Raw genomic sequence first — 22993 nt, 5'->3', positions numbered from 1 at the left:
GACCTGCCCTTTTTGCGAAGTACAGCTTCTTCTGGCCTCTAAAAAAAGATATTGGTTTGTCTTGTTCTTTTGTTCCTGCTTTCATCTGGGTCACACAAATACTTAATCACTTGGGAGCTTGGCTTAATACTCTGAGGGGTAATTTATTTTACTGCCACTTTTTAATCTGTTATTGCCTTATTTTTCATAGTCTCACTGAGAAAGTCATCAGGCAAAAAGTTCCTTTTATTTGAACACTGGTAGGAGCAGTTTATCTTTGAGGCCCTGAAATTGTAAAATATCTCACCGTGTCCCGCTCTGTCATCTGCGGTGACATCGACTGTGTTTGTTTTTCATTATGGCTGTGCCGTCTTCTCATAATGTGTGGCATTTGTTGCTGCTGACTTTTGAAAGAGCAATAAACACAGAACATCCTGCTCCCAGGCAGGCAGGATTTCTGTAAACTCCTTCACTGCTCAGAGTGTGTGCCGTGTCCATTTAAATGAAGATGTACAGATATAAAATTACCAATTTAAAAAAGTTTTTAGTAGAATGAAATTACCCAGGTTTTCTTTTAACTGGGAAGGATGGCTGATGGAGAGGAGGAGCTTTGTTGGAGGAGGAAGGCAGTTCTGTGGGGGTCAGTCCACCTGCAAGTGGCACCATGTTGCCAGGCTGAGGCTATTGAAACAAAGCTGAGTTTTTTAGTCTTGTGCTTCCTCTGAAGCAGTACTGTTCCAGGTATGGGCTGTGCTGGCTGCCTGCGGGTGGGATACAGAAATGGAGAGTGAGCTTTTTAGAAACTGAAAGCGTTTGACAGAGTGATTTTATATCTGTTGAATCTAACAATAAATTTTGGCTTGTATTTATCTTTTGAAAATTCCATCCCCCTTGTCCACCAGTCTGATTGTCTTGAATCGAAAAAATGATTATAAAAGTATCCATTTGCAAAAGGTAGGAATTTAAAAAGGAAAGATTCACACAAAACTGGTCCTCAAGTCAAGTAGTTTGAGAAACACCACTCCAAAGTCACAATCCCGCCTGCCTCCCCCGCAAGTCTGAACTTTCACTACCTGCCTTTGAAGATCACTCCTTTGGGCTTAGTGGCTTCTCAGCACACCCTGAAGGTCTATCCCATCATACACAGGCAGTTGCAAAAAAGCGCTTCGTTCTTTATTCTCACTTAGAACATCTGAGGAATTGTTAAACTTGTTGAGCTTTCTGTCTGTACCTTGTTAACGTGGCTGTTTCACTTTGTCCTGGATTCTGAAGTGCCTTTGATAGGCTGTGAGGTTTGCAGATTTTAAGGACTGAAGGTTGCTCAGTCAGTGCATAGTGGTCCTGCTATCTCCCTTTGATCGAAAGTCAGTTTGCATAGGGAATATGATCTGTACCATAGTGCTTTGGGTGGGTGGTAGGAGAGGCAAGAGTAGTAGAGACTGGTCAGGACTTACGGGAGATTAAATTTAAAGGTGTTACTTTTTACAAAGGAGAACATCTTGGTTTAGTATTTTATTGAATACTAGAGAGTTAATTTAAAATTCTAAGTATTTTGAATGTCAGCAGTTTAATGTACTATTTTTAATCCCAACAATAGTTCAGGGGAAACTTACTTGCTTATGCTTTACAAATGTATTGGATTTCCTTTTATTTCTTATGTAGTAACTCAGAGCAACCTTGAACTGAGCTGGCATTATCAGTCCCACATGGTGATTGAGTCTGATTTGGGATTCTGACCAGATCTAGATAAAGCCCTGTGCTTGTAGGGCTGCTGCTTGGTTCTTCTCGTGTGCGTGCCCCCGCCCCCGCCCCTTCCCCGCGCAGCCCCATCCCCCTCTTTCTTGAGCAGGGCCTGATAGACAGTTTAAAGTGGTCTCAGAGGTACCTACTTCCATTGATGGATTGAGAGCCTTACAGTGAAAGAAAGAGCTATTATGAGACAATTTATGATAAATGTCAGGTTAGTTATACATAAAGGAAAAATATGTTAGGATATGTATAGGGAAAGGGAAATTAACTATCGGCTCTGATGTCAGCTTGGTGTTAGGAACAGTGGAAAGAAACCATTCCAAGACTCACTAGTATTCAACTTGATAGAAAGGTATATGTCTTACGTTAAGATATTGTAAATGAGCCCTGACTGGTGTGGCTCAGTGGGTTGGGTGGTGTCCTGCAAACTGAAAGGTCACCAGTTCAATTCCTGGTCAGGGCAGGTCCTTGGGTTGCTGGCCAGCTCCCAGTTGAGGGCATGAAAGAGGCAACTGCTCAGTGTTTCTCTCCCTCCCTCCCTTTCCCTTTCTCTAAAAATAAATACATAAAATCTTTAAGGAAAGATTTTGTAAATGAAAGATGTCAGTTAAGGAACTCTAAATTGTGATTTGTGGACACTATGTGTTTAAGTCGGAAGCTATTATCTAGGTGGGATTGTAATGAGGAAGAGGCCTGAAGGGTAGATTAAGGCCAGTTTTTTGAATTTCTAACTAAGGGGATTGAGTTCACCCTGTGTAGGCAGAGAGCAATCCATATTGTGATGGGGATGGAAGAGTTTTGGGTGGACTAGGGAAATACGTATTTTTTCTGCATTACAAGCTTTACTGTAGTGAACTTACGTGGCTGATGGGAGTCAGAAGTGATCAGAAGCGAGGCACAAGACGGGGTCAGTGGTAGATGCACAGCAGCGGTGCCCTGGGTATAAGGACTCCGTAGGGAGGGCGCCGTGTGTTTGTGACAGTGTCATGTTAGCGAATCAAATACTGTATGGCTGTGGCAGGTTGATTTGTGTTTTCTCATCACTGTGGGCTAACTTTATTCCTACACCAGTAATCCCACGTCATCAAACACCACATATAGTTTTCGAAATGTGCAGGCACACAAGTGGTCTGTTCACAGGTGTGTGCTGGTGCATACATGCTCATGGCACATATTTTATATCAGTGTGTGAAACACGGCCCTTCAACCAAATTTGTTGCCCTTCAGAGCAGGCCTGTCAGAGATATAGAACCTTAATTAGAAATAATTTGCTTGAAACAGGGTGTTTTCCTCCTTTTGTTGCATAATTTTATTGCTGCACGTAGTTCTATACCCTTTGATCTCTGCTTAATTTGTTTTTAATTTTCTTCTGCTTTTACAGGCCCAGGCTGCAAGCACAAAGGAAGTTTGCTCAATCTCAGCCGAATAGTCCCAGCACAACTCCAGTAAAGATAGTGGAGCCATTGCTACCCCCTCCAGCTACTCAAATTTCTGACCTCTCTAAAAGGAAGCCTAAGACAGAAGATTTTCTTACTTTTCTCTGCCTTCGAGGTAAGACTGTATTACCAGTAAGTTTGGAAGGAACAGCCTAGTTGAAAGAAAAAGGAATATACCACACACAGGAATAGATGTTAGCTTCGTCTCTGCTGCATGCTGCTTTCAGTTCCTTGAGGTAGAGTTTAAAGTGAGAAATCCCACTAAGGGTGCTTGAGTCTTTATATTTCTCCCTCTGTTTTCATTTCACTCTTAATTTCTAAGCATAATTAACAGTGGAAGTAATTGGTCAATATATGTATAGGAGCAATTAACAAAGTGCAAGGTGAGTATAAAATTTTGTAATAGAAGATGGGTTTGGATTTACATGTCTGTGTTTGGGTAAGTGTTTACCACAGGAACTAAGTTTTCTAACAGTTGTGAGGGACAAACACAAAAGGATTGGCAGAGAGATTGAGGAGCCTCTTAATGATAGAGAGGAGCTGTAGATAGCCATGAACTCGGAGAGTTCCTTTGGTGAGGTTAGCTGAGAGAAGGTGAACAGGAGGGAGAGGCTCTTTGCAGTGGGTCATTGGCTTGAGGTTCAAGTTTATGTACTTTTTTGTTCTTTTTTTTAATAATCTGAAGTAAATTATAGCAAGACTTAGGTATAGTGCACAGAACTTTTTCCTAAACTACTTGAGAGAAAATTTTCATTTGATACCCTCTTTGCTCCTTAACACATTAGTATAAATATTTTTTTTAAATAAGGACAGTCTATAACCAACAAAATTAGGGCATTCACAATGATATATGAGGGAGTGTCCCTGAAAACCCTGGAATTATCTTCTGGAGGGTGGGCCCCTAGTAGTACAGGCTTCCCCATCAATTAAGTGTTCTAGGAACCCACCTGTATCAGTTTACTAGCTGGTTTTGTTGTGACAGGCTGAGTTTGGCTTCAGTGAAAAAAATTTTTAAAGACTTTGAACACATTTGCCCGTTTCACGGTGGTGGTTTACAAGAGCACCTGCCCGCACTGTGCTGAGTGTTGAGAGGTTTTTGACCCAAAATGGCATGACCCCCACACCCCACCTTCCCTATTCACCCGATCAACTTTTTTGTTGTTTACATGGATGGAAAAAAGTCCCCAAAGGGAAACGTTTTGCTGATGTGGAAGAGGTGAAACAAAAAATTACAGAAACACTAAAAGGGATCAACATTGATTTGTTTAAAAACTGTTTTGAGCAGTAGAAAAAATATCTTGATAGGTGTATTGCATCGGATGAAGAGTACTTTGAAGGTGACTGAAGTTTAAACATGTGAGAATAAATACACAATTTTTATAAATAAATTCTGTTTTGGGGGGGTCTCCCTCATAAGTCACGCCCCTGAAGTGGAATTGTGTTGTATTTTAATTTTTGTACTCTGGTTTTCCAGTATCACATGAATACCTGTTCCATTTTGCAAATGTTTTACCATTTATCTAATTTAGTATTTATATTTAGATGTATTTCTCACTTTTTGATGTCAACTGCTGATGATGTCTCTCTTCATTTACATCTTTGCCTCCTCTGAAGTCTTTTCAGAAGTTGACAGTTGGGAATCTGATTACCACTATAATACCTGCATTCTAATTATGCTTTTCCTTTTTGGTGTGAATTGCAAACCAAATAGAGCTTGTCAGGGCTCCAAACTTGATGTTCAGCTTGAAGGAGTCCAGTCACTCCATCACCCTTGGGTTACAGTGGGCACTATTAGGAGTAGAGAAGGCAGTTTTTAATAAGCTCACTATTTATAGGAAACAATGTCTGGAATCAAATCAGAGACCTGGAAGTGATACTTGTTGCCAAGGATTACAGATCATTTTTTTCTCTATTCCCCAATTATCACCTGGAGTCATGTTGGCGCTGATTTGGAATATGGAAGAGAATAAATCTTGAAAGGCTGGGAAAGGCATTGGGAAGGACACCAGACTAGCCCAAGACCATGTCTTCTCCCACAGCTCCATTCAGTATCTTCAGTGAAACCTGTGGGGGGGGGTAACCCCAAAACCATTTATAAAACTGGGATTAGTGTAGATATGTAAACACACGAGCCAGTCAGTCATTCAAGGATTAAAAAGCTTTAGAGATTTAAAAAGTCTGTTTTAAGGCACTCAGAGACCTTTTGCCTAAGTCTGGCAAGGCTCTCTCCTTTCCTATCATGACCTAAAATTTCTAAAGGGAAGGAGAATGGAAAAAATAGGGCAGCAGGGCCTGAAGTGTTTGTCTGCAAGTGTATTTATCTTCAAATAGCTGCTTTGAAGGGGGTCCACATGTCTTGCCAGAGGCATAATTAGTATCTTTCACTGATACATGGGGAGAAGTGGCAGAAGGGGGTATGTGCCATGTAAATTCATACCATCGCTCTATTTTCTGTTACCAGTCTTGTTATTCTTAATGAGTTCTGTCATCTTCTCTTTGTTCTGACTATGTTTATTAACAGATTACAAACCTTAATACAGTAGAACAGTGGCAGGTTAAATGATTCTTTTATTTACATTTTTCTTTTTATGGGGCCCTGCAAACAAGGTAGATTCCCGGAGGGATTCCTGAAACATACACACCCCCACACACAGTTCCGTTCTTCTGACCTTGGGTGTTATAGTTCCGCACTGCTGGATGGAGAAAGTTGTTTTTGAGGAGGGGGTTGAGTTCAGCCTTTGTGAAGGCTGTTTCTGTTTGGGGACTGCCTGCCTTTTGTTCGCGAGTCTTAGAGACTCTTCAGTGATCAGCTGTCATTCAATTGCTCATTAATTCAGCAGGCTCATATTGAATCTTTTTTATATGCTAGACACCTAGAAAACAGAGATTGGAAACAGGAAAGCAGTGTCAGCATGGTAGGTGGAAGAAACCATAACAATAAACATGTGAAAATGCCAGGATGGAGGTGTGCACCTTATCAGCAGGAAGCAAGTGGCACAGTGCTCAGGGCTGCCTGGGGTGGCTGCAGAGAGGAGTGACACTGAGCAGACTTTGTAGAAAGGGAGTGGGGCTTGGAAGCGGTTCTGCAGAAACCCCAACAAGGCCTGGGTTCGTGTTAGGGTGTGTGGCTTGGAGTGCCCCAAGTGAAAACCAGGAAGTTAGATGAGTCGAATTCTGTGGGCTCTGGGCTAACTATGAGGGCCTGACTGAGGTTCTTCAGCTGAGCGGTGACGCAGTATAACCTTTATTTAGTAAGATGATCTGGCAGCTCAGTGGAAGATGGGTTAAGGCTCCAGGAAGGCCATCCCACTGGGGTTATTGTAGGAATGCAGACAAGACTTTCCCCATGTGTAAGATGGGCAGACAGTGTCTGTAGGACACAGTTGCTGTGGAGTCAAGCTAAAGCTAATGGGTGTGAAACAGGCCCAGATGGCGCCTTTGGTGGCTGTCCCAGTGCACTTACTCACTATTGCCCAGTGAGCTTTGGCAGACACACAGCAGAGAGGAGAGTTTGATTTGATAGTTAGAGGAACAATCTAAAAAGCCAGGTGACTAGACTAAAAGTACTAGAAAGTGGCGTTTTCTCTAAAGAGTGGCTTTGTTGGCAAGGAGCACATACTTTGATAGAGTACTGGCTTCAGGTATTGAGGATGATAGAATCTAAGTAGGGCAAATGCAGAAGCCTGGGGTGATTTAGAGGTCACAGAATGAAAGGGGATTAACCTGCTAGAAAGCAATTAAGTAATCCTCCAATTGCAGGGAACACTATGGTGCTAATAATGAACTTCCTTGAGCAAAAAGGGAATCCTTTCTATTACATGAACTCTTTGGGGAGGAAGGCGCAGGGTCAGAGTGGTACACAGCTTTTTTTGATGGATCCTTCTGAGTGGTGTTGCATCTTAATTTTTGAAAATGGTAACCATGAAAGTTTGCTCCAAAATGGTGTTCTCACCGCCTTGAGGGTTTCAGTGGCCACCCTCTTTTCTCCAACTCTAACCAGCTTTATGTTCCTCATGTGCTTGGTTTTTCACTAGAGTTTGTTACTTGGCTGAGTTTTGCTGAGCAAGCGATTTATTTGCCAGGGTAGTTTTATCAGGCTAGTGAAGAAATATGAAACCATGGAATTCTTAAGTGCGGAGGAGGGGAAGGATGGATTTCTTTTAATTGTTCTGTGACCTTTGTGAGTTATTAAGGCTCCAAGACATTGTGCTCAGATGATTGGCCCTAGTCCCGGCCAACTGGCCTCTGACCAGGCTGTGCCCTCCCTGGAGATAAAGCGGGTCCCCCTTCCCTGACAGTGGCCGCTGGCACAGACTCCCAATCATCTCTGGCTTTCTCCCTACTTTATAGAGATTCCCTCAGCTTTTTCAGTCCTTTCTGGAATTCATGTAGAGAAGGTAGATGAAGAAACAAAACTTCGGGTAGGGATAGTCCTGTCCTGTTTGCTGAGCGTCTTGCTCGCTGCTGAGGCGTTGTTGTTCTGACAGCACTGAAGTTAACTGGTATCCCTGTCCTAAAGGCCAGGTGGCCTTTCCCATAGTGTTTGGGTTCCTGCAATGACTCGTGGACACTCTGCGTGCTGAAGAGAGCACAGCCTTTGGTGTGGAGAATGGCTCTGTGGTCTGGATGAAGTTACTTTGCTTCTTGTTCCACTTCTAAACTTGAAGGGTTGAAGTCACATAGTTTGAACCCCTCAAGGCTGCTCTATGGTATGATTTGTACATTCATTTGAGATAAAGAGATCCAGAGACCCCATTGTATTTGATTGGCTGTGTATTTGTTTGTGTATGTTTTAAGCCACATGTATAGACAATGCTGTGGAAAAGATTGTAAGGGGAATATTTCAGCTGCTAATTAAAAGATACTTGGTCTCATTGCTGTCAGCCAGCTCAGCATGGGAGGTGACATTGTTGGGAGGGAAGGTGGTTTGTTCTCATCACTGTGTCTGTCATGTTGGGGCTCTTGGAGGTAGAGCCCATGCCCTGATGTGGGGAAGTTCTTACGTGTGGGACCAGACAGACACAGCAGGGAGCACCTGGGCTTAGGCCCGTGACCGCGGGCTGTGCCTGAAGAGAGGGGGAATGCTGAGGAAAAGACTGGCCACACAGTCAGGCAGCCATTACTTCATTCCTTGTTCTTCCTTAAAAAAGGCTTGGCCCAAGGTTTCTAACTCTTCCATCTCATTACTCCCACACTTATTCCCAAGTTCCAGAAATTCTAACTGTTGAATTCATTTTGCATTTCCACACCTCCCTAGGATCTTGTCACCAGCCTGCTTACCTTCCCATGTAGGAAGGCAGATAGGAAGCAGTTTGCCTCTTCTTAGCTTGTAAAGTGACAGTCTGAATTTAGAAATTCGAGTTTTTGTCACTGAAGCCATGTATGGCCTAATGATATCACTTAAGTATGAGTTGCTTATGGTACTTTTTCATATGTTGCCTCCCAGCTTTTAGGGTCATTACAGGATGCTCAATGTACAGTAAAGTAAACCGAGTCCCAGGAGACAAGTAATTCTGACTGTCTAGCTGACACTTTTTCCTAGATTTTTTGGTTCCATGTGGAGTCCTTTTCAATGATTGGTGTTGCTTTTTGACACACACACAGAAAAAGAAGTTGCAGACGCAGGATGGATGGTCTCACTGCATGGGCAGCTCCTTCTCCCGTAAGGAATAGGGGCTCCCTTTGTGTTTGGCCTTTGGCCTGGAGGGTTGTTCCCCAAAGCCCTGCTGCTCGTACTCCTGGTGGTGCCAGAAATGACTTTAGCTGAACATGAAAAAATTTTTTTTGTTATTTTCATTATTACCTTTTCTTTAAGGCAAGTGATACTAATTTTCTGTTACAATAGAGAATTAAGTCACTTAAGTCATGAGTGGGAATTACGTTAAAGAAAACTAGAAGCCCGTGATTATCTGGAGAAGGCAGATAACCGTGGGGTGTATGGAAGTAGGTGAAATTTGGGAAATCTGTGGTAAATTCTTCTCTTGTAAGTTGTAAAGGCCAGCCTGGGAGAGGTGGGGAGATTGCCATCTGTATGTGACGGCTGTCACTCTGTTTGCATGACTGTGCAGGGTGAGTGGAGATGTCTGGTCTGTTTGGGTCACTGGTGCCCAGAGTGTGCCTGGTACACAGAGTTGGATTAACGAACTCAGGCAGTTGTTGCATCCGCTTTTTTCTGTGACTCTAGTTTCAGTGGATGGAGCTTTCCTGTCCTCTAACTTAGGAAGTCAGTAAAATTACTATGCCTTTCTCCCCCGACACAGTCCCTCCCAGTTCATGTTGAAGTCCTGTTTTTCAGTTTAATGTGGTAGTAGAGGCTGAATGCTTCTTATTCTCTTTGTGTGTCCTAAAGATCAGCTGTGAAAGTGCCAACCCGATGGGCCAGCCCAGAGTTTAGTATTAGATCAAGCTACAGGATTTGACTCCCCAGCTAAATGACAGTGTGAAGGGAATCCCTTCAGGGCCTTTCCAAAATAGAGCTGAGCTATGTTTAGCTTGTTGAGGTAAAGAACTGGTTGGGGGAGGGAATATAATAGGAAGGAGGGTTGTATGTGTACATGATTCATGGAGGAGAATCCAATTTTATAGAAACCACAGCCCAAATTAGAGAAAGCAAGCTTTTGGATTAAGATGATTCCTGTTGTGGTTGTAACATACCACAGTTTGATTTTTGTCCAGATGAAAACATTTGGTTTTCACTTCAGTAAATATTGTGGAGACATTGCCAGATAATTCTGAAAAGTAATGAAATACGGCTTTGGCAAAGCGCAGATGCGCTCTCTACTCCCGATTCCACTTATCTGATCCAAGTTCACATTTTTTCCCCACATTTGCTAATGCACTTGAATAATCAGGATAGAAAATCTGCCTGTAATTTTAATAGAAAACTGTGTACTAGATACACTTTTATAGTTTATTGGGTATACCCCTCCCCCAACCCCCGCATCCTCAAACCTCTTAAGATACCTTTCATTAATGAATTCTCTGAAACCACAGAGTTTGTAAAGGAGACATGTCATGTGACTCTTGTCAGCCTTTCTCGCTGTCACGAATCGGGCTTGTACCCTGTCTAATCCTCAACAGGGAGAATCTATCCTGAGAACAGCAGGGCAAGACTCAGATTGAGGCCTGCTGAACCCTTTCTGAGACCCCCTTGTTTTCACATCTTACTTCGATGGTGTTTTGCAGCAGGTGGTAGGTGAGCCCTGCTGTGGAAAGGGAAGGTCGTTTTTTTTTAGGAAGCATTTTCAGTTTGTGAATCACCTCTCTTCCAGCTCTCTTAGGCTAGTGACTTTTATCCCTGTAACTACGTTCTCCTTTTCCTGAATGCTGGACCCACAATGAGCTTTTCAAATGTTTGCCTCACCTGATAACTTGGAGGAAAGAAATTTCCCTAATAAATTTTTTAGAGATGAACTTTACCTCTTTTGTGCTAGGATCTGTAAGTTGCAAACTATTTTTAATGAAAAACACACACTTGTATTTTCAGATACTAAATATTAATATAAATTTCTGTTGACCTACCATCAATACGATTATGTAATATTACCATTCACCCATTCTATGAGGAATGTGGGGTAATTTTCACCAGTGATAAGCAGTCCAGACTTCTGTGTGCTATTAGGGTCTTAAAATATCCTTTCCTTTATGTGTATGTGTGTCTAGCAGATTCCCCCTCCTTTAAACTTATTTAAAAATTAGATGATCGAGCTTTTATCTAAGCTAGGAAGAAATAAATACATCCCATATGAAGGTCGTAACTGGGTTTGGCTTCTCAGGTGCCTTTTTTTTTTTTTTTTTTTTTTTTGACGTTGATTTGTAGTTATTTTCTAGGTACTAGCATATAACAGTCAATGTTTCTCTGTCGCCCTGATTGTGAAAGAAGAGATGATCTTACTGGTTTTGTCTCAATGAGAAAGAAAGAAGCTGCTTTTGCAGTGCTGTGGTTTTTCCTGGCCTGGACTGCTAGCTCATCCTCCCCGTTACTCTACAGACACACATGCTCAGTGGTCTCAGAGGGGTGTTCAATGGCTACGTGGTGACAGAGCTTTGGAATCTATAGGATCTATTTGCTTCAGTTTGACTACAGGTATGAGGGGCTCATTCAAGTTCTGGCCTGTTCTTCTGCGGAGAAGCTAATAGTTCATGAGGCCACTCCTGGTAGACAGGTTATGGATGGTCAGAGGCTTCTTGAATGAAACCTGGAAGGAGAGTAAAACCATATCTAGGCAGTGTTGTTCCTCTATGAGTAGCACCTGCCAAAGGGAAGAATGGGTGCCAACCTAGTATTTGAACTAAGGGCCGTTAATAGTTAACTCAGCTCCCCATCTGAAGTTCTTTATTGCTGAGCGGTGATCTTTCTCCTCCACTTATCCCTAGTTTTCCCTCCCTTTATTGTACTAGCCTCTCCATTCCTCATCTGGTTTAAGTATCCTTCATTCTGTTTTTCTTTGTTGGTGCTTTACCTTCAGGTCCAGACCAACATGTCAATCACCTAAATAGAACCCAAATCACCTTTTAGTGGAAGGCAATCCGCTTTTGTCCCCTGTGCCTCCATACTTAGGAGAAACTGTTCTTTCTGACTTGGGAGCCAGTTCCATCAGAAAGACTTTGCTTTCTTCTAAGTTTAGGTTGAAGAGCAAGTTCCTCAGAACTCCTGTTTTTGACTGGTCATTTGTCTCATATTTTATTTTGTTGATTCTTAAAAAAAAAAAGTTTATTGATTTTAGAAAGGAAGGCGAGAGAGAGGGAGAGCGAGGGGGGTGGAGAGAAAGAGAGATTTGTTGTTCTGCTTATTTATGCATTCACTGGTTGCTTCTTGTATGTGCCCTGACTGGGGATTGAACCTTGAAACCTTGGTGTATCAGGACGATTCTCTAACCAGGTGACCTACCTGGTCATGGCTTGTCTCCTATTTTACATTTCTCTTATATTAGCCTCTGTCCTTCTTTTAGAATATCTACCCGCTTACTTCAGTTTATTTATACTTACTGAGAAGCTGTTAAAACACATCCGTTTATAAGATTGATTGTTTTCTACTTTTGTTGAAGAAATCATCATGTACACTTTCTTTAGGATATTAACAAAACTTGGATGCTGAATTGAGCTTCTAGACATTTCTCCATTTTAGTTCTTGGGAACATAAACTTAATGTTCTCCCCATTTTCTCCAAATCTTCAGTGTAAGGAATGTCATTATTGCTACATGCTGCTTACTCAACGTTTGAGATTTTAAAATATCCTCAACAGATTCTTTAAGTGGAAGTTACTTCCTTGCTTCTTTCTCATGTATTCCATGGCAATTTTACCTGATCCTGATTGTCTTGGAACAGATTATTTTTATGAGTCTTACTTTCCCCTGTTTTCACATTATTGCCAAATGACATCAGTTGCAGACTTGATTGCATTTTCTGCTGAGGGGACTAAGGGGAAGGCTGGAGGGGTGATGCATGTCTCACTTCCCAAAAGGCAGGCCTTAACCCTGCTTCCCTCCAACAGATGGCAGAGTCGGCTGCGCAAGTTATTGCGGGGTCTGCACAAGAACCTGCTCGTTTTGACACTGACCCAGCTTTCTGATTTCACCCACTAGACATGGACATTTTGATCTGGAAGGAATTGGAAGAGATTATGTGACTTATCCCCTCTCGTTTTACCAAAGAGGGAAATTTAACCACTGAGTTTGTAAATTCCAAGTGCTGAAGCTCCCACTGTGTCTGACAGCATATAACATATGTTGCTCATGTCATGTTACATGCTAAGATGAGTGCAGCCTAGGGTTAAATTTCTTGTTTTTACTCAGGAGGAGTTCTGAGTGAATGAAAAAAGGTCTCCCTGTTTTTTTCTGAAGTCCTTGTACAGTTTAGAGTCAGGGAAGAAGGGTGCGGCAGCAGGGCTGTGTTACCTGTGTGTGGAAGCTGGGCCGTGGCTCCTCTTTCCTAGTCACAATCTTGTGCTGACTGTAAGATCACTTAGAAAAAGAATAACGAACATGTTCCAGTGGAAATAAGGCTAGATACTTCCTTTCCTTTTCTTTTTTTTACTTCCCTTCTCTTATTTGATTAAATGACTTCCTCCAAAGTCTGTGTCAGTTTTAATAACTTTTTTCTGTTGAAAACCTGCTTCTAATTGAAATGATCAAAGGGGAGGGGAAAAAAAACCACCCAACACTGGAAATGGTATCTGTCAGACTGTATCACATTCTGTTACCTGCCGAGGATCTAGTCATTCATTCATTCATTCATTCATTCATTCTTGTCACATACATCCCTTTGGAGTTTCACTTCTCCCAGTGGTGAGACCCACATAACTTTTGAGGGTTTTTAATATTGGTAGGTCCTGACTGCGGCACAAGGGAAGGGCACTGGAGGCACCTGTTTTGTTGAATTTCTGCCAGATGGGTGCTTGGTTTGCCACTTCAGCTCCTGCTGCTGCTCATTCATTCCAATCTTCTGGTTGGAGCAAGTCGTTCTGAATTTGGACAGGAATGGTTTTGACCATTACTTTTGCAGTGTGAGATCTCCATTTGGGAAGGAGAACAGATTGGTTACTTATATCTTTATTGGTGTGACTAGAGCTCACTCACAGTAAAGTGGGCAACAGAAGAAATGAATTTCACATATTTATTACTTCTGCTACTTGGCAGTAGCTCTCCCCAAAATATTTTATGGGAAGGAAGATTGAAGTTGTTGCTGGCAGTAACACAGAATGGTCTCTTGTCTTTAACACTGTGGATAGATTTTACATATTTATTTTTGTTTTGTTTTCTTGCTCAGTTCAGTCTTTAGTGGTTATTCCCTCATCTCTGGAACTGGTTAGATGAAATTTAAAACTTTTGCTGTTATGCTTGGTGAGTGACATCCTGCTCATTCTAGGGGATGCAGGTGGAGGATATTTCCTGTGAGTATTTGCAAAATAAATTAAAAATGGCAATAGAGAGTCATAGTTTCTTCTGTCTGCTCAGTCATGAGGACTTAGGTTTGTAACTTAGTAGATGTCTCTGTCTGTAGTGCTCCTTCTGCAAGGGGCGAGCATCCAGGCCTGTGTTTATGAGCCACCTTTCTCAAACCTCCCAGGTTCTCCTGCGCTGCCCAACAGCATGGTCTATTTCGGAAGCTCTCAGGACGAGGAGGACGTTGAGGAGGAAGATGATGAGACAGAAGATGTCAAAACAGCCACCAACAATGCTTCATCTTCATGCCAGTCAACCCCCAGGAAAGGAAAAACCCACAAGCACGTTCACAATGGGCATGGTAGGTTCTTTGTCGATTTTTTTAAAAAAGATTTTATTTATTTGTTTCTAGAGAGAGGGGAAGAGAGGGAGAAAAAAAGAGGGAGAGAAACATCAATGTGGTTGCCTCTTATACACCCCCTACTGGGGACCTGGCCTGCAACCCAGGCATGTGCCCTGATTTAGGAATCGAACCAGTGACGGTTTAGTTCACAGGCCAGCACTCAATCCACTGAGCAACATCAGCCAGGGCTCATTGTTGTTTTTTAATTTTAAAAGGAAAAAGGATAAAATCCAAAGCTTTGGGTGAAAGAGCTGGAACAGGTCATCTGTGGAGAAGATGAAGGTGAAGGTGGTCATGGCTGACACCTTGTTAGTAGTAAAGCTAGTTCTGTATGCTTCTCCAGGTGCAGGACACTGTAAGGGCAAAGAGGTTAGTATAATAGCACAGTCAAGTCTATTCTAGATGAATAGATTGTCGAGATGAGTATAGATATTGTTATGTTGTGGAGATAATGATAAATTTCTTTTTTTTTTTCACTTTTTTTTTTTTATTGTTATTCAATTACAGTTATATGCCTTTTCTCCCCATCCCTCTACCCCACCCCAGGTGAACCCACCTCCCTCCCCCCCTCCACCCTCCCCCTTGGTTTTGTCCATGTGTCCTTTATAGTAGTTCCTGTAGATAATGATAAATTTCATACGAGCTCTAGGTACGAAGAATCTGAAGAGATGCTATTAAATCAGGAGTGGTTAAAAAGGCTTAATGAAGAAAGTTTTGTGATCAAGTTATTATTATGATTTCAGCAGGTGGAGCTAGTGTAGAAAGAAAACCCTTATTCAGGATACAAAATCAGGTAAATGCATGTATATTATGAACAAGGCTTTTTCCTGGAGTGTGCTATATATGGTGTAGGAGGAGGAGTAGGATAAAAGATCAGATATCAGAGAGAGGAAACTATTTAAGTTGGCTTAAGTGGAAAGAACCTAGTGGTTTTTCAACAGGGAAGTGACTTAATTGGAGATGTGTTCTGAAAAGATTATGCTGGGATCGATTATGAGGATTAAATAGAGGGAAATGAAGAACAGGAAAACACATTGGAAGGCTGTAATTGTAGGCAATTACCTGATCAAAGTTGGTCATGGCAATATAAATAGCAGGGGTATCAACACAGAAATGAGACGATACAGAGAAATATGGCAGGGGTGGTGGTGAGAAGACTTAATAACGAATTGAATTAGTATCAGGTGGGGGGAAGAAAGTAAGAAAAGCAGAGTGACCCAGTGACAGTGGGGTAGGGAGCACTTGCGGCGGTTTCCTCATGAACTCCTATCAGGATCTCTGCTAGAGGTCGTAGTTCCTTTAGGACTCAGAGACCCTGTGAGGTAGGGAGCCTCTGTGCACAATTGGCAGAAAGTCAGTGTTCTCAGTAGTGACTGAGGCAAAGGAAAGTGTCTGTCTATCTGAGACACCCTCCCGTTCCCTCCCCTTCCCTCCCCCTCCCTCCCCTTCCCTCCCCCTCCCTCCCCTTCCCTCCCCCTCCCTCCCCCCTCCCCCTCCCCTCTCCCTCCATGTCTCTCTCTCTCCCTCCCTGTCCCTCCCTGTCCCCCTCTCTCCCTCCCCACGCCACAGCTGTACACTGAGCTATTATGTGTCTTTCTGGACTCAGTGGAAAATAGAGGTTTGGGACAAGCATAGCTTAGACATGATGGGAATCTGTGTCTGCCTCCCATTTTGGTTGGACTTTTCTACTTTGCCAATTTAATGATTGCTCATCTTTCCTACCTCTTGCTTATAGCAGTTTTTAGGTAGCCTATAAACATGGTAAAGATGTGGACCCCACTTTAAAGGTCTTATAGTTTAGTCGGGGAAATGGGGTTAATAATTCCAGAGCATAATGTGAAATGGTCACTTATTTTTAACCTTTCAGGAAAAAGTTTTTTTTACCTGCAGCTGTGGTCATCAGGAAGTCTTGATAGTTGAAAAAGCTGTACATATGAGTTGGAATACAAGTACAGGTGTAGAGATGACCCATGAAATTCCACGTAAACAGTGATGTGGAATACTGTAGCTGTGGAATGCTGGCATATCGACACACCAGTATAGGGGGTGTACTTAAAGGTAACTGGGAATTGCAGGGAGTGCTGAGATCATATGCCCTGCTAGACAGGAGGAAGAATTCAAATGTAGAGATGAAGGAGCTGTCAATGATTTTAGATGTGGCAATAAGATGAAATAGATCACATTTGGAATGCTTCCTTCAGTGACAGGGTATAATCTGACATGAGGGGGGGAGTCCAAAGATTCCAGCCAGGAAAGAGCGGATGAGAAGCTGGACTTGAGAACATGCAGCAGTTCAGATGAATGCAAGAGGCATTTTGAAGCAAAAATGATCAGCTTTTCACAACTGCCCGGAGAGGCAGGGCTAAAGGTAATAGGAAGGGAGGTGATTTGGGGGTCGTTCAGAACTTTATTTGTTGAACCTGTGGTGATGGTGAAAGGCAGGAAAGCTACAGAGAATAGACGGGGAATTTATTATCATGGAGCTGCTGGTGGAAGCGGTCAGAATGGATGAGCTCCCTGAGATAGAATGAAACAAGAAGGGAGACTAGTAGGGATTAAAAAAAATATCTTGAGAAGGTATTTAATCTTGTAGTTTTACTTTTGGTATAATATGAATTGAGAGGAAATAGGAACAAAACATGAAGTTGGGAGTCATATCTGTGAGTCATACAGCTCATGAGTACTGTATCAGAATGGGTTTGTGTGGTGTTGCTTTTCCTTCCCTTACCGTGGTTGATAGGCAAATCCACCAGTCATGTCAGTCAGGTGAGTTAGTACCACATGTGCTCGGCAGTTGTGTGGTGAGGTACTCAGCTCCCTTTCTTTTATGGCTTATTTGAGCTTACTGGTTGACTAGATAATTTTCTTATAGATTCAACTCTCGGTGTCAGAAATTACCATCTTGTATGTGCGTGGATATTATTATCTTTAACTCTCTTTTTACATGAGTTGCAGGCTGGTGATGTGAAGGGGCAGTGAGTATCTGGAAGCAAATTACAGGGAGTCGTGAAGGAGGAGGGATGAGGGTGAAGGAACTGGCCGAGTTCTCATCTGAGTCCTCCTGCATTGACCATTGTCATCGTCATAAACACAGAACAGACATTGGCAGCAGTTCCCTTGGCAGCTAGAAGTTTTCTTTGCTGCTTTGCTTTTGCCGAGACCCATTTCTTTATAAATTTGAAATTCCTTGTAATGGGTACCAATCAGCTATAAAAAGTGGTGATGTTTAAATGTGATATATGACAACAGAATGAAACAGATACTCCTATAGAAGGTTCACTTGTGATAGAAAATTCTCGGTGGGAGTATAGGAGATGTTTACGTGGTCTGTTGACCTAGTATTGGACCAGTGGTTTCATCTTTTTTCCTTTTTTTTTCAATCCTCACCTGAGGGTATGTGTATTGATTTTTAGAGAGGGAGGGTGAGAGAGAGACAGACACATAGATGAGAGAGAAAAACATCAACTGGTTGCCCCGCATATGTGACCATGTGTATGAGAGCATGTTAGACCGCACGCTTACCCAGGACCTGCCCTAACCAACTTTGTTCTTTCTTGGGGTTCAGAGCAGGCCTTATTCATGTTCAGAAAATCGAACCTTTTCTCAGTTTCTGAGAGCACCCGCTGAGCTCCAAGCTTGTTTAGATTTGCAAAGGTGCTGATGCCTAATTGCCTCTCAATAAACAGTGGGCTGGTGTCAGAGGGCACTTGAGCCATCCAGGTGAGCATTTGGACTTGCTACTGTCTCAAATGCAGGGCCCTGTATGTGGCACCTGCCACGTCAGGAGACCTGTGATGCTCTTGTCCTGCATCTTCTTCCCCTGCCCCTCAGCTGCATCTGGCTTTAGAAGGCACCATTCCTGAGATTAAAACGCTTTTTATGCCTACCTGGAAATAAAAGATCAGACAGTTTATGAATGAGATGAGGGTTCTTCCTTTCCCTGCCATGCCTTACTTTTCAAAAAGTGAGAATCTAGAGACAGGTTATCTCCATTTCCTTTTGATTTGTGACTTGGGTGAAGAATGGGCGAGTGTTAACATAGCTTTTCTAACAAGAATAACCTGAATAAGGGCATAATAATTGTGTGGTCAAGCAGGTCCTCAGAATTGCTGACTTTTTTCACACGAGAAAGTGGAGAGCAAGCTATTTTTTCATGCTTCTCTCGGTGTTTCCCTCGGTGCTTTTCCCTACTTTGTATGCAGGGGATGTTGAGTTGTGCCAGGAAATTTAGCAACATCTGTATCCTCCCCCAGGCAGATCACCCTTACTGAGATGTGGGGAAAGAAATGCACAGAAGACAAAATATGGAAAATGTAACACCATGATTGGGGCAGCTTTGGGCAGAAACCCTGATTGGGCTGCATGTCCAGGAGAACAGTTTTATTTAGTCTGTGTAAATTTGAAGAAACTGGAAACCAGACTGCCAGTGGGGTCTCACTTTATGTTGTTTCTCTTCAAAACTAGAAGCTAAGTGAAGCAGGGATTCCCTCAGAGCAGGAGCCAGGAGGGAACACCCCTCCAGCTCACCTTCTGGCCCAGGCTCGGTTGTGTCTAATTGGGCCTGCCAGTGACAGCACTCGTCTTCCGCAGGGTGGGAGCCCTGACCCCAGCAGTCTCCTGCAAGATTCTGGAGTCCCCAGGCAGATGCTGAATTTTGCAAATGTGACACAGACACAGAACTCTAATGTTCTCATTTACAATCCGCTGAGCACCCTAATGGAAATGGATTTGTTTATTAAAATACATAATCCGAAGTGACATGGACAGCATCACGTGGGCTTTTAACCTTGGGTTAGCACTTAAGGGTCATAATAATAATGCCCCCAGCAACTTCTATTTCAATAGCTCTTCGGAGTTTCTGAAATACTCTTACATATACAGGACCTCACATGATCCTAATGGTAGAGCCCTCAGGGGAGGTAATCACTATTTGGAAACAAAACAGCACCATCAAAACACTGCTCTGTGGCTATTTATGTTAGAAGTTGATATTTGAAATTGCTTAGTTTTTGAGAAGTTCTCATAATTGGTTATTTTTTTTCCAGTAGGATAGGTGAAGTAGACCAGAGGAATTAATACGTTCATTTGGAATGAATTTGGGTTTGCTTTTTTTCTTCGGCGTTGTCATTGTGGTGAGGTACTCTTCATCCTTGCAGAGGACAACTCTGTGAAAGTTCATCGCTCATATTAGCCACATATTGTATATTCTTCAAATGCTTTTCTGCACTTATGAAAAATGGAAGGAATAGCAGAGACCATTGTTCCTTTGTGTGCTCATCTCGTTCTGAACGGGGACATTTCTCAGAAGACTTTTTAAACAACGCGTCATTGGACTCCCAGCTGGAATGATTTAATTGCTTTTGGATTCACACCAGGGGCATGTTGTGTAAGGGCCAAAAAGCAATCATTTGCACTGAGTTTACCACATCTCTGCTCTGTGGTGGCCTTCGGGGTGCACCCGGGCCCCTCTCTGTCTAGGTGGTGGAGAGGCGGGTGTGCAGGCAGGACCGGGGCCCACCATAGCTGTGTGCAATGAGGAGATGATCACGGTCTCCAGCTGACAAGTACTTTCTTTTCTTCAATTGACATTTTCATGGAATATCCTCTTGACCTTTCTTTAACATCTGGCAGCTCCATGTTTTCCCCCTTTTGAGATGAGTGAATATTTTTAAAAGCTGGAATATAGGCTAGGAGTTTGTTGTTGTAAGAGAGTCAGGTTATAAAGTATTTGTTCCTAACTGTCCACCACTTCCCCACAGGGGGCCGCTTGGCATAGTGACTCAGAGCAGGATGCTGGCCCTTATCTTCCCATTGTGGCTGCAGCCCGCTGCAAGCTTTCTTTGTCTTCATTTTCTTACTTTTAAAGAAGAGATAATACAAGCCTCCCTATAGGTTTTTGTGAGAGCTAAATTAGTTAATATATGTTAGAACAGTTCATGGCTCTTTGAAAGTGCCATGTTGGCTATTATCATTAACACCATGTGACTGAACAGGTCTGCACACCTAGAACAGCCTTACAATTGATAAAAGAATTCTGGAAGGTTAGTATGTTCGGATGCCTGGCACACAGTGACAGCTGAGAGATGATGGGTCCCACTGTGAGTGTGTGACATTATTGACCTCACCAGAACAAGCTGTGTCAAGTGTGGTAGAAGGCCCCTAGTGATATCTGTCCATCTGTATAATTGCTCTGTCTGCTTTTCTTCTCATTTCCCTTAAGCATTTGTTCCACTGGTCCACACAGGCTCTTCAGCATGTGCGCGCACACGCGCGTGCACACACACACAGTTTGCAGTGCCCCTCGGGATTCAGTGTGTGGGTGTCTATTCCCAGGAATGTTGGAGCCCCTGTCTTCTGGCCTGAGATGCTGGTCCAGTGATGAACCAGGTGATAGGCCCCTCGTGGTAGAAGAGAGATCCTGGCTCATACACGTCTTCCTAACCAGGTGTCATTGGGCCAGTTATTTAACTCTTTACGCTTCAGTTTCCCTGTTTGTAAAATGCTGAGAACACCAGCTTTTTCTGTTAGGATTAGAGTTGGGGATTGGGGATAATGGAAAGTGGCCGCTAATGGCCCTGACATTACATTTTGAGGTGATGAAAATGTTTTAAGTTTATAGTATAGTAGTGGTTGGACAGCTCTGTGCATGTGCAGAAGTCCATCAGGCGGTACACTTCAAATGGGTGAATTACATGGTATGTGCATTATAGCTTATTAAAGATAAACAAGAATCTTTCAGGACTAAATGAGTGACAGATGCACGCTGCCTGGCACTTGGTGGGTTCCCGGGGATTGTGGGCTGGATGTTATCCTGTTACTGGTTTCATGCCCATGAGTCTTTCTCTAAAGATCTGTAATACCCTGTGGTTGTGAAGAAATTAATATCATGTGTTAGATTCCTGGAACCTTTAATCATTTTTGTTGTCCAGAGTTGGCTGGGATATGTTTATATCATGCACATTGTAAATTGAATCGCAGAGCTGTTCACCAAACTGCTCAGTAGTTAATATTTTCACCTAAATTCATCTGGGCTGTCTTCCGGGGAATCTTTAGTCACTTGGGAAGGTCTACTATTTCCAGAGACTATAAAATGTGCACATAGAATTTTTGAAAGTCATTTGTTTCCTGGCTGGAGGGTGGGAAGAGGTGTATGTGATAGAATAGCAGACCCATGATAATTGTTTGGAGAACCTTGAAAACAATCCTTATCACAGAGCAAATATTTCTGTATTTAGTTTTTCTGTAAAATACTTTTATTCTGGAAATTACCAGTTCCTTTTCTCTAATTGACCGTGTATATATGGGGTACATTCCAATTTAACGTGTTTTCAAGGTGTCTTTCTCCCAGTGTGCTATGAATCGTTACAGAGTCCTTGTTCAAATCCAGAGGTGGGCCACAGTCATTTATTTCAGATGTGGTCGGTCTTTTAGAGTTCATGCCCTTGAATACAAGGCTTTATGAAACCCCAAACTGCACAACGTTTTATTCACTTGTCTTTCAGGAGTGAATGCACGTACCCTTCTCAATATATAACCCATAGCTCTGTGCTCTTTGTCTGTTTTCTTGAGTGACAAACCATGAGATCCTTTTGCCCACAGCCTGCCATCCCAAAAGGCTGTTTCCCCAGATGTTTCTCCTCCTGGCACTTTGAAGACTGCAGATGCCTTAGAGCCAACTGATGTGGGCACCGGGTGGCTGTGGGGCTAGACACCAGCCATCAGTCTCCTTCTTTCCTCAGCTCCTTTGGCGGCTGACTGGGCCAAGAGACCATTTTTCAATGATAAAAACCATTCATCCTGATTCATGGTCTTTGTGTTACCCTGATCTTTATACTCTCATAAAGGTTGTATGCTCTTTTCAACTTTAGTATCAGAAGTTATTACGAACATATGTAAGAAACATGCTTAAATGGCAGATCTATCCAACTCTAAAAGTTATTTTACATCGTTGCACATAACATAGTCACAATTTTTGACCTGGAGCTAGTGGCACCCAAATTTTGATTAAAACAACAACAACAGCAACAAAGATACTCTGGCTGGTGTGGCTCAGTTGGTTGGGCTCCATCCTACAAACCAAAAGTTCACCAGTTCAGTTCTCGGTCAGGGCATATGCCTGGGTTGGGTGACTAGGGTACCTAGTCAGGGAGTGTGCAGGAGGCAACTGGTTGTTGTTTCTCTCACACTGACGTTTCTCTCCCTCTCTTTCTCCCTCCCTTCACCTCTCTATAGATTCAACAAAAGAAAATAAATACATAATTTTAAAAAATCTAAGACTTAAAACAATTTAAGTTTGTACATAAAAAAATTCAATTTGCTTTAAAAATCTTTTTAAATGCATTTCTTTCCTGTTCTATGTATAACCAGAGAGCTAGGATTTCACTTCATAGAAATTCAGAGGGTTTTCACAGGTGCCACATAAACCAGTGAAACAGGCATGTGGCTTTGGAGTTGGAGGTGCACACAGTTGCTGTGGATGGTGTCTCTTGCATTTTGGCTTGACGTTGGTGCCCGGAAAGGGGCTTCTGCTGCCCTGACCTTG

The 22993-nt window shown here is 42.6% G+C and overlaps 1 protein-coding gene across 4 annotated transcripts in view; it reads left to right on the top strand.

The window, feature by feature from the left end:
• The window catches only part of JARID2 (jumonji and AT-rich interaction domain containing 2), a 252654-nt gene that overhangs the window by 186907 nt on the left and 42754 nt on the right, over nucleotides 1–22993 (top strand). For all 4 annotated transcript variants that reach the window (XM_024565376.4, XM_053920239.2, XM_053920237.2 and 1 more), the window contains 2 exons: nucleotides 3110–3279; nucleotides 14233–14409. In XM_024565376.4, coding sequence (XP_024421144.2) covers nucleotides 3110–3279; nucleotides 14233–14409 — 347 coding nt within the window. The remainder of the gene's footprint in view (nucleotides 1–3109; nucleotides 3280–14232; nucleotides 14410–22993) is intronic.

Source organism: Desmodus rotundus, chromosome 3 (genome assembly GCF_022682495.2).
Source record: "Desmodus rotundus isolate HL8 chromosome 3, HLdesRot8A.1, whole genome shotgun sequence".
In the NCBI taxonomy this organism is placed as follows: Eukaryota; Metazoa; Chordata; class Mammalia; order Chiroptera; family Phyllostomidae; genus Desmodus; species Desmodus rotundus.
This window is presented reverse-complemented; position numbering and strand designations above follow the sequence as displayed.